The following is a 12,318-nucleotide window of genomic DNA, read 5'->3' on the forward strand; positions in this document are numbered from 1 at the left end:
ATGATAACAAGCAGAATCACCAAAGGAGAAAATCACAGTTTTAAAGTCACCATCATCGAGGTCAGGGTTTGTTTTAGTTGAGCTCTTGACCATTGCCTTCATAATATTAGATTTTGCTTGGGCAGTTTTAACTGCATTAAAACCAACCAGACAAGTAAAGTTAAAATATGATCAGGTGTTGGTTATGTTTTCACATAGACATTATTTGATCTGAATCACTGAACTCATTTAGAGCCCAATCTCTGAGTTAGTTTTACATTATTGATTACAGCAGAACTGTGATTCTACAGCACAAGATCAGCTTATACAATTCTGATTTATTTTATTAATATTTTTTTTTAATTTGTCCTTATCACAAAATATACATATTTTGCTGTAGGCACACACAGACATCAAGAATCAGCCTGTGAATCTCAACAACGGTGACAAGCAACATATTCTGATCAACAGATCAACTCTGAACATTAGAAAACAAGCTACTAAAAAGTCACAGAAAAACAGCAAAATTTAAATAGTGAGAATAAATGAAATTACTAAGACAATTAAGCTCATAATTTATTCATGCAGCAATGCATGATGGGAGGCATGGATGTATTTTGATTGGTGGCACCCAGAATGCACTGCAACATGCTTTATTTTTATGTATTGATAAAGTTGATCTTGTGCTGTAGTATCACAGTGCTGCTGTAATCAATAATGTAAATCTAACTCAGAGATTGGGCTCTAAATGAGTTCAGTGATTCAGATCAAATAATGATCATGTAAAAACATAACCAACAACACCTGATCATCTTTTAACTTTGCTTTTCTGGTTGATTTTAATACAGTTAGTGCAGAGTTTTGAAGTGTTTAGTGTACAATGTGTTTTAAAACTCGTTCAGCTTTTTTGATTAAAACAGTTTTATCATTGTATTTCTAGATGTGATCTAATACAAATTTAACATTTTATTCACATAAATCTCAGTCATTAGATCAGGGAATTAAGCCACTACAAGACAATAAAATTTTTATCATAAAGCAGCTGATCCCATTTTGCCTTATCATTATTGCCATAACAAACAGCAACAACAACCACAGAAAAACTAACACTAAAAAAGTCAAGAGTAAAACTGACTAGCTAAAGCAAAGTCTGACCTCAATCATGGTAACATCAAACCAAACTATTATTTTCAACAAATCATCAACATCTAAACCTCTGGTAATTCTCAATAACAACTTTTGTAGATGTATATCAGAAATAAAGTCAGTCTGGTTAGTAATAAGTGAAGCTGGTAATGCTGTTTGTGGAGTTGTTGAATCAGATCTTGAGAGATTTAATGTCTTTTATCTTCAGTTGATTTCATTGAAGGCTGTTGCTGAAGTTGTAGTTCTTGTTGTTCCTCTGTCCTGCAGTGATTCTGCTCATTATCACCTACTTATCTCATTAACTCCAAGACCAATTCAGTGTTACATTTAATAGCCTGTAGTGTGCACACTGAGTAGTGTTCATTTCATCTGGGCTAACCCATGTGCTAAACAAGGGTGTGCTGGCTGGGAGGCGTCCGGCCAGCGGGACTGTGACAGTTAAGGGGTTAAGGTACAAATCACAAGGGTACACATTTGTACCCTTGAGGGTACAGCCCCAGTGACAAGCCATTGTACCCCTAAAGGTACAATTATGTACTTTTTTTTCTGAGTGTAGTATGATGTTCCTGAAACATTCTTTCCATCATTCAAACACCTGCTGTGAACAAACACTGAAAGAAAGAGAAATAAGAACACAAACTACAACTTTCTTCAGCCACAGCCTTAGATGAACTGAAGATAAAAGACATTAAATCTCTGAAGATCTGATTAAACAACTCCACAAACAGCATTACCAGCTTCACTTATTACTAACCAGACTGACTTTATTTCTGTCACACGTCTACAGAAGCTCTTACTGAGAAGTAACAGAGGTTTAGATGTTGATGTCTTATTAAAAATGTTTAGTTTAATTTTCAAAATTGTTTAGTTTTCAAAATTAAGTTGAAAGAATGTTTGAGGAACATTATACCTACGTTCCTGTAACGTCAAGAAAACTGGACATTTTTTATGTTCCCAGAACCAACACTGAATATTTAGAGAACGTTCTTATAACAAAATTCTGTTAGCTAGATAGTAATAAAACACTCTGTTTCTTTGCAGGATGTAGGAGGACTCAGTGACATCACAACAGTTACAATAACAGTTGAAGATTTCGACAATCTGAACCCTTATTTTGATCACAGTCTCTACGAGGCATCCATTGAGGAAAATCAGGTAAATGACATTGTGATCAATAATTTAAACTCATGTCTGATCAAACAAATCAAACCCTCCATGTCTTTTCTGTTCATGAACAGGTAGGACAGTTTTCAGACGTCACTCCTGAGGCCATAAAAGCTCAAGATGGCGACACGGGCATCAACGAGCCTGTAGTTTACAGCATAAAAGCAGGTAACAGAAGATTTACAATACACTTACTGTAGGTGACATGCGTCCTAATCTAAAATAACCCCCTTCATCTGTTCCCAAATAAAGTTTCTAGATAGAGGTGAAGTTTCTGATAATAACAAAGCATATATCCACATTTCTGTTTCAGTCTTTCCAAATGAATATCAGAGCAACTTTGAAATCGATGAAAGCAGTGGAGTCATCTCTGTGACATCGGCACTAGACCGAGAGGAAATAGACCAGATAACTGTCCACATACAGGTATCAGACGTTTCTTAAGGTGTTATAGATCTGAAGAGGTTTCAGTATTGCTTATATATATATATATATATATATATATATTCTTTTCATGATTTCCTTATAAACAGGCAACTCAGCAGGATGATGCCAGTAAGACGGCTAACGCTGTTGTGTCCGTCACCATTGAGGATGTGAATGACAACCCTCCAAAATTTGACCAGGATGAGTATACCGTATCTATTCTGGAAAATTCACCTCAGGATCAGTTTGTGCTTCAGACTAGAGTCACTGATCTAGACCTGGTACTGTTCCTCAAAAAAAAATTTTTTTTTGTAAAGTAGATCAAATAAATAAACAAAAAAAAAAATACAGACCTATGAACACTGAAATGGTGAACCTCATGAGAAGTGTAACTTTTGTGACTTGTCTTTGTAATGTTAGAGTTTCTTTGGCTGCTGTAACTGAGTTTGTTATAACTATAAAAAAACTAAAGAAAACTCAATCTGATGCTGTTGCTGCTTCAAGTTAAGAATATAATCATTGTGTAGTGGCTTAATTCACTGATCTTATGACCCAGTTAAATATAAGCAATATCTTATTAATTTTATTATATTGTGATTTGTGTAAAGATCCAGCACAGTTTTAACCAGAAAATCTGAATGAGTTTTAAAATAGATTGCACATTTAACATTTTTAACTACTTTGAGATTTACTCACAAACAGACATCAAGAATCAGCATATAAATCTCATCAATGGTGACATGCTTCATGCTGCAATGCATTCTGGGAGCCATGGATGAGTTTTTGTATGAGGCACCCAGAATGCATTGCAGCATGTCACCATTGTTGAGATTCATTTGCTGATTCTTGATGTCTGTGTGTGAAGAGATCAAGCAGGAGTTTTAAAGTTTTTAGTGTACATTGCATTTTTTAGCTTTATTATTTTGGTCTGAATTTTGTAACTTTTTTTATTCTGGAAAAGATCCTGCATAAAATTAATAAAAAAAAATTCATATAAACCGATTCTTTCTAACGGCTCAAATCATTAGATCAGTGAATAAAGCTACAACATAATGACAATTTTATTCTTGTCATAATGCTAAACACATTTTATCTTGCCTTTGTTGCCATAACAAACAGCAAGAGCAGCCAAAGAAACATTATTACTGAAACAGTCAAGAGTCAAACTGCCTAACTGAAGTAAGCGCTGACCTCGATCACGGTGACATCAAACCAAATCAGCAAATCATCAACATCTAAACCTCTGGTAATTCTCAATAACAACTTTTGTAGATGTATATCAGAAATAAAGTCAGTCTGGTTAGTAATAAGTGAAGCTGGTAATGCTGTTTGTGGAGTTGTTTAATCAGATCTTGAGAGATTTAATGTCTTTTATCTTCAGTTGATTTCATCGAAGGTTGTGGCTGAAGTTGTAGTTCTTGTTGTTCCTCTGTCCTTCAGTGATTCGGCTCGTTATCACCTAATTATCTCATTAACTCCAGCATGTTTCTGTGTTACATTTAACAGCATGTAGTGTGCACACTGAGCAGTGTTCACTTCATCTGGGCTAACCCATGTGGGGTCTCCATGGAAACCGTGGACAAAAATGTCAGTTAGGCAGCCCAGGTGACACCCATCTGGGCCCCACCATGCTATGTTGGCTGGGTACATGGGTGTGCTGGCTGGGAGGCATCTGACCAGTGGGACTGTGACAGTTAAGGGGTTAAGACACATTTGTTGTGGCAAAAAAAAAAAAAAAAAAGCCAACAAAAAATGTTCTTGGTTGTTGGTTATGTTTTGATTATGACATAATCATCATCATCATGTAATGCTTGGTTTGCTGAATTTCTGCAGTGTCTAATCCCTTAAAAGGAATGTGTTTAATATATAAATGAAAATTTATCTTACTAACACTACAGCATAAGATGAATCCATTATGAAGAATTTTTAAACTCATTATTTATAAACATATGAACTATTGTACGTTTTAAATAAACAAAGGCATCAAGAATCAGCTTTTGAGTCTCAACAATAGTGACAAACAATAAAAAAGCTAAAAGATCAACTCTGAACATTTTAACACACACTACTAAAAGTCAACACAAACTCAACAGTAAAAATAAAGGTAAACAGTAAGAATTAAAGAAAATAACCAGGCCATTCAGCAACAATTTATTAATGTTCAAATTCAATGAGACGATTTCTGTTCAATGCTGGTACCCAGCATGCAGTGCGGCATGAAGCTTTTGATTGTCACCATAGTTAAGATTCATACGCTGATTCTTGTGTAACTCTGAATGTTCAAAATGTTTAGAGCACAAACTGTTTTCCAAGTCCTCCATATTGTCTTGTTCTCACAACACTGATGAACCCATGTTAGTGAATCACAGGGATATAATAGAAAAAAAAGCATATATAACTATAGATTAGACTCTAACAAGAGCAATGATTGTGACCAATCACAAGGCAGCAACAGCAACCAAAAAAATTTTAATATTAAAAAAGGGAAGGGTCAAGACAAGAGCCCAACTAAAGCAAACCCTGATCTCCATCATGGTACTGCCAAACAAAACAATAAAGCAACATCTAAACCTCTGTTAATTTTCAATAAGAGCTGCTGTAGACTTGTGACAGAAATAAAGTAAAACTGGTTAGTTATAAGTGAAGCTGGTAATGCTGATTGTGGAGTTGTTTGATCAGATTGAAGAATTAATGTATTTTATCGTCAGTTGATTTAATCTTATTTCTGTTCTTGTTTCTCTTTTCTTCAGTTATTCTGTTTGTTAACAGCGGGTGTTCATCAGTGTCTGAATTCACTCAATTGTTTTCATTCACTGTCAAGTGGACTATATTAGTGAACTAATATAGGGAATAGTGAATGAGGGTATAGGGTGTGATTTGAAACACAGCCTATGAGTGTCGATTTTGAGCGATGTTAACTCATAGAATATTGCTGTAGGCTACTTTCTCGAAAATGTCAAATATTACCCATAATGCATTGTTTTCTACAGTATATTACTGTTTTAATGGAAAACAGCATGTTGCTGTTGAAATTTGGCCATTTTTTACAGCAGTTTTTTACAGTTTGCAGCCAGTGATTCCACTTTGCATTCCGTGTTGAAATGTCTGTTTTTGTTATGCTCTGTGTGATGATCCTGCCTGCTGCCAATTTACCCACATAGAATTTTGACTGTCTGGGTTTATCAGTTGGTGGAGACCAAATTTGACCCAACCTAAAAAGCCTCGGCATCCATCAAAACGTTCTATGTCCAGAGGCATGTTAATACATGGATAAATCAACTCATCAACTTACACTGTAAGCTTATCACCTTCCATTGTCAGTTGCGCTTGTTCCTGTTGCATGTCCATCGAGTCTGAGGAGGAGGTACCCATGCAGTACCCATTTTAACCACTAGCTGTCAATACTACATACTGCACCAATCTCTCTTCTAACTACCCAAGTCTTCAACATTAAAGCTGTTATAAACTTCTGTGTATGTAACAGAGGTGGAGATTCCAGGGGTCAGAAAGTAAAAGTCCTGCCATATTTTTATTCCACCCACTGAAGCATTAATGAGATAATTAGGTGATAAATTGAGAGATGATTGAGCATTATTGAAGACACCTGATGATAACAAGCAGAATCACCAAAGGAGAAAATCACAATTTTTAAGTTACCATCATCGAGGTCAGGGTTTGTTTTAGTTGAGCTCTTGACCCTTGACTTTTTAATATTAGATTTTGTTTGGGCAGTTTTAACTCCATTAAAACCAAACAGACAAGCAAAGTTAAAAGATGACCAGGTGTTGTTGGTTATGTTTTTACATAAACATTATTTGATCTGAATCACTGAGCTCATTTAGAGCCCAATCTCTGAGTTAGATTTACATTATTGATTACAGCAGCACTGTGATTCTGCAGAAGATCAGCTTATACGATACAGAATTTTTTTTAAAAAAAGTTGTCATCACAAAAAAAAAAAAAAAAAATTTTAGGCACACACAGACATCAAGTATCAGCCTGTGAATCTCAACAACGGTGACAAGCAACATATTCTGATCAACAGATCAACTCTGAACATTAGAAAACAAGCTACTAAAAAGTCACAGAAAAACAGCAACATTTTAATAGTGAGAATAAAGGAAATTACTAAGACAATTAAGCTCATAATTTATTCATGCAGCAATGCATGATGGGAGCCATGGATGAATTTTGATTGGTGGCTCCCAGAATGCACTGCAACATGCTTTATGATGGCCACCACTGTTGAGATTCACAGGATAATTCTTGATGTCTGTGTGTTTAAATGAGCTCTACTTTTTTTTTAAAATCAGAACTCTTAAAAAAATGTATTGTAAAAGCTGATCTTGTGCTGTAGAATCACAGTTCTGCTGTAACCAGTAATGTAAATCTAACTCAGAGATTGGGCTCTAAATGAGTTCAGTGATTCAGATCAAATAATGTTTATGTAAAAACATAACCAACAACACCTGATCATCTTTTAACTTTGCTTGTCTGGTTGGTTTTAATGGAGTTAAAACTGCCCAAACAAAATGTAATATTAAAAAGTCAAGGATCAAGAGCTCAACTAAAACAAACCCTGACCTCGATGATGGTAACTTAAATATTGTGATTTTCTCCTTTGGTGATTCTGCTTTTTATCATCAGGTGTCTTCAATAATGGGCAATCATCACTCAATTAATCACTTAATTATCTCATTAATGCTTCAGTGGGTGGAATGAAAATATGGCAGGACTTTTACTTTCTGACCCCTGGAATCTCCACCTCTGGTATGTAAGGCTTTTTCAAGCCAATATTTAAAGTCTGTTTTGATGTACTTACCTTTTCTAGTTTTCTGTCTGATCAGGGAGGATTCTCTAAAGGTCATTTTATCATGGATAGCGATACCTTCATTATCAACAGTCAAGGAGTCATATCACTCCGGAGTGACGCCACCTTGGATAGAGAAACTGTAGACAATTACAATATAGAGGTATAAAGCAATCACATTCATTTCTTAAATCCAACTATTTACAAAATGTTCAGGATGACTATTTATTCTGAATGGGATGCTTGAATTGTCTTTCTCAGGTAATAGCTGTAGACCAGCCTGTCGATGGTTTAAGCTCCACAGCTCAGGTCATCATCACTGTTCTGGACGTCAACGACAACAACCCACAATTCCTTCCTCTCCCAGAGCCCATTGAGATTCAGGAAGGTGTGTACACCCCCTCATCACCTGGAGAGGTGTGCAAAATCTTAGTCACAGATGCTGATATTGGAGACAACGGACGTGTCACCATCACTACATACTCACACACTGAACTATTCAGATTCAGAGAGGTGAGGGGACTTAACGAGTACATGATACACAGTATCCCAGGTAGCAATATTGAATTGGCCCAGATCCGGCCCACATCTGGCACATTTAGCAAAGAAATAACCTGGTGATGTAATTTGAATCTAACCATGTTGTTGTGCCATTAACACATTTATATTACAAACCCTGCATTACTACAGTATGAGATCTACCAGTATTATAATAATAATCTGTTAGAGAACATTAACAAACATGAGCATTGAAATTAATCTATGATGGCACACACAGACATCAACAATCAGCGAATGCATCTCAACAATGGTGACAATCAACAAAATATTTAAACAGATCAACTCTGGACATCACAAAAAGCTACTAAATGTCACAACAAAAACAACAGCAAAAATAAAATCAAGTATTTTTAATTAAACTATATTGTAGAACAATTCAGCTACATTATTTACGCTGTTATATCACATGCTGCAGTAACACAGGATGTGTAATGTAAACATACTAATAATACAACAATATCGTTAAAATCAAATGACACCAGGCTATTTCATGATGATTTTAAAACCATCAACAGGTACCCATTATCAACTGATAACAATTTGTTTTAGCTTCTATTGCTACTGCAAATGTGTTTGACAGACACACTGTCAAAACACCCAAAAAAGACAAACAATATCAGAATAAGAGTTAATAGCACAACTAATGGAAACACTTATCACCGCTATGGTGACTTCAAATGAAAGTTAGAACCTCTGTTAGAACTTTTGTAGATGTCGACAGAAGTCAGTCTGGTTAGTAATAAGTGAAGCTGGTAATGCAGTTTGTGGAGTTGTTTAATCATCCTCTGTTGAGATCTTGAGAGATTTAATGTCTTTCATCTTCAGTTGATTTCATCTAAGGCTGTGGCTGAAGTCAGTTAGTTCTTGTGTTTCTGCTCGTCTCTTTTTCTGTTCTCTTCTTTCTTTCAGTGATTCTGCTTGTTAACAGGCTTATTAAAGCTCAGATGACTCCATAGTTAATATACACAGATTCTGTGGCTCAGATAAGGTCCAGTTCTGGTTTATTTCTTTGCTCTCAGCTGACATGTGGCATTGCTGTGGCCTGATTGTGGCTCAGATCTGCACTGTTAGACCTTGCTGTAGAAAAAGCAGCCAAGTTCTATAGTTTCCTCTATATTTGTTTCTGCCATAAATGTATGAATATTTTAAGCAGCCAGAAAAAAAAAATGATGTATGAATATTTTAAGCAGCCAGAAAAAAAAATGATGTATTTAAAGGTCATGGGTAAAGAGCTCAACTAAAGCAAACGCTGATCTCCTCGATGGTAACATCAAACCAAACATTTTCAACAAAATATCAACATCTAAACTTCTGTTCATTCTCAATAAGATTTCTTTTGTTGAAATCTGGTCAGTAATAAGTTTAATAATGTGTAATGGCTGGAAGACAGTTGTTGTTCTTGTGTTTTTTTTGTTCTTGTTCCTCTTTTCATTGATTCTGCTTGTTAACAGCAGGTTTTCATCATTAATGCTCAATCATCTTTTACATATTAACTTAATTATCTCACTGCAACACAGCATCAACATTACTTTTACTCTGTAGTGTGGACACTAGATGATGTTCCTGTGGGGTTGAAAGGGTTAAGGGTGTGAGATAAAAAGACACACCCACAAAATGTATTTTAACAGTTACAAACTGTTTGTTAAAAAACAGTTATATACTGGCAACACTGATGTGTGTAGTTTACTATAAAATTTTAAAAGTTTTGTGGGTCACCACTGTGCTGAAGAATAGAGTCTGTGCTTAAGTTCAGGAGAAGATCAACAGGCACTGGAGAAATGCTGCATGTTGTTTTATTTAACAAATGGTGATTGTGTAGTTGCTGGTGCAGTAAAAATCTTTTTGTTTAAAATGCTTGTATTGAACTCTAAAGAAAATAAGTTCATAGTAATGATATGCTCATATTATTAGCCTATAATAAAAATTAGTTTTTATTAGTGTTTTAGTTAGGCAGTTGGTTTCTGCAAATGAAATGAGGTAACATAAGTTTTATTTTAGTGAATGGTATCTTTACAGTAAATAACTGTACAATCAACAGTAAATTACTGGCAACAGTGTTGCCAGTATTTTACTGTAAAAAAGCCCGGCAAGGTCTAACAGTGTGGCTAACAGTAGTGGGGCACTCAAGGGCCATAATTCCACGCAGCATCTGGGACTACTCAATGTTTCTACCTGGGATATGATATCATATTTTAATAAACTTGACATTGTAATGTTCAGATCTTATATAAACATGTTTATTTCCTTCACTTGTAGGATGGGACTCTACTAGCTATTGAGGAGCTGGATCGGGAGACACAGGATGTGTATGATGTGGTCATTGTTGCCATGGACCATGCAGTCCCACAGAGAAATGTACAGTTTTCAATTATGTTGATTTTTATTACTGCATGATGTAAATATGTGTAGTTCAATACAATTTGTGATTGTATTGATTGGGTGGCAGCCAGTTGTCCTCAACCCAGGAGCATGGCAGCGAACTCTATGTCCCACTTGGTCTTCCATCGCTCCAGCACCACTGCCTCGGGCAGCCACTGGCAATCACTGCTCCTTCGTGCACAATCGACTCTCTGACAGCGTGTCCCTGGATATTTGGCACCAATGCAACAAAGTTCATGTTCAACGAAGAAGGAGGCGGGAACTGGCAAATGTTTAAACATGTAGATCATAAAATAAACAAACTCAAAATGAAACTGAAATGGTAGCCCCTCATGGACGACTGCTGCACAAACATAAACAAAACACAATGTAAAGTCCAGTCCTGGTCATCTCTCATTCTTCACTGCCATCGCTTCTCCTTTTATCTTTCCTAGCTTCTCCATGAGTAACTTGAGGCTGGTGCGGGGCGCAGGTTAGCACTCACGGCACCAGCCTCACTCCACTCTCATGGCTCTCGGCTGCGTCCTGCCTGCTGCACTTTATACTTTAAGAGGATAAAGTAGGGGATTAATTCTTAATTAATTGCCACAATAACATTTTTTTTCTCCCCATATGTCATCTGGGTTTTCATAAAAGGTCTCTTAAAATGCGAGTTTCTTCTTATTTGCAGGCTACATACATCAGAAAATATGATTGTAAAGGCTTTTATCTATCTGCCAACAAACAAAGTTACAAACAAAGCTGTGCAAGTGATTCCATAGGGCTAGTTGCCTAATTTGCCATAGTTTCATGGAGTATAAACTTTGAAAGATTTTCCAAATTTTGTCTGAGACATTGTTTAAGTAGCATGACAACCTTGAGCCTGGGTGCACAGTCATTTTGTCCTTAAATTTATATTGAATTTAAATTTGGGATTTATCTATCCCTAAATGACAATATGTACTAGATTTTATGCAGATATAAAAGGATACTAGACATTGTAAATATGAACTTTTAGTCTGAACTACAAAATTGTTGTTTGGGTTCATTTTCTGCAGAACATCACCACAGTGAGGGTCAGTATCACAGATGTCAATGATAACGCTCCAGTTTTCAGCTCCGACACCTACAGCAAAAGCATTCTCGTTAAAGATGCCAAGGTTGGAGAGGTGCTGCTGACACTCTCAGCCACAGATAAAGATGCTGGAAGCAACGCGCTTATTAGCTACAGGTAAGCTTAAGACTAAACTTCCATTTCTTTAGGATCAATAATGTGAAGGAAAAACAATGAACGCCAAGGCTTGACATTAACACCCGCCAAATGCGGGTAGATTTCAGCTGTGGCGGGTAAGACAGCCCCACTAGCCACTTTGGCAGGTTGAATTTAATTTCATCTTACAGCCAAATGATCGTTGAAGATCGTTGTATCACAAAATTACAATTCAGTTACAATTCTTCATCAATTAACTTGCTGTTAAAGCCTTGTGAATCACACTGAATGACACGCAATAGAAGTGCTTTCACAATCAGTTCTCCTTGCTCCTGAATAGTCAAAATGCCAATCGTGTAGAGTATCTCGCGTGAATACAGTCAGTTATGGCTTAAGTGGACGTAAACAGGTGGGTAATAACTGGATATGTGTCAGTATATTACGTCCATGTATTCAGCAGCCCAGTTAAATACCTGTCTGTCATTAATGTTAATCAAACAACAAAAAATGGTAAATAAATGTATACATGTTAAATAAACCTAAGCTTTTTTTAATTTACTATTTACTATTTTTGAGCGGCTAGTAACTTTGGAAATCCACTAGCCACAGTGGCTGGTGAGCAAAAAAGTTAATGTCAAGCCCTGATGAACACACTTACCTACAT

The 12,318-nt window shown here is 36.1% G+C and overlaps 1 protein-coding gene across 3 annotated transcripts in view; it reads left to right on the forward strand.

The window, feature by feature from the left end:
- The window catches only part of LOC137032181 (protocadherin-like wing polarity protein stan), a 70,479-nt gene that overhangs the window by 33,563 nt on the left and 24,598 nt on the right, over nt 1-12,318 (forward strand). For all 3 annotated transcript variants that reach the window (XM_067403814.1, XM_067403813.1, XM_067403815.1), the window contains 8 exons: nt 2,167-2,280; nt 2,364-2,457; nt 2,603-2,715; nt 2,823-2,996; nt 7,563-7,688; nt 7,787-8,038; nt 10,343-10,441; nt 11,503-11,675. In XM_067403814.1, the coding sequence (XP_067259915.1) occupies nt 2,167-2,280; nt 2,364-2,457; nt 2,603-2,715; nt 2,823-2,996; nt 7,563-7,688; nt 7,787-8,038; nt 10,343-10,441; nt 11,503-11,675 (1,145 nt within the window). The remainder of the gene's footprint in view (nt 1-2,166; nt 2,281-2,363; nt 2,458-2,602; nt 2,716-2,822; nt 2,997-7,562; nt 7,689-7,786; nt 8,039-10,342; nt 10,442-11,502; nt 11,676-12,318) is intronic.

This window comes from Chanodichthys erythropterus, chromosome 12 (genome assembly GCF_024489055.1).
Source record: "Chanodichthys erythropterus isolate Z2021 chromosome 12, ASM2448905v1, whole genome shotgun sequence".
Taxonomy (NCBI): Eukaryota; Metazoa; Chordata; class Actinopteri; order Cypriniformes; family Xenocyprididae; genus Chanodichthys; species Chanodichthys erythropterus.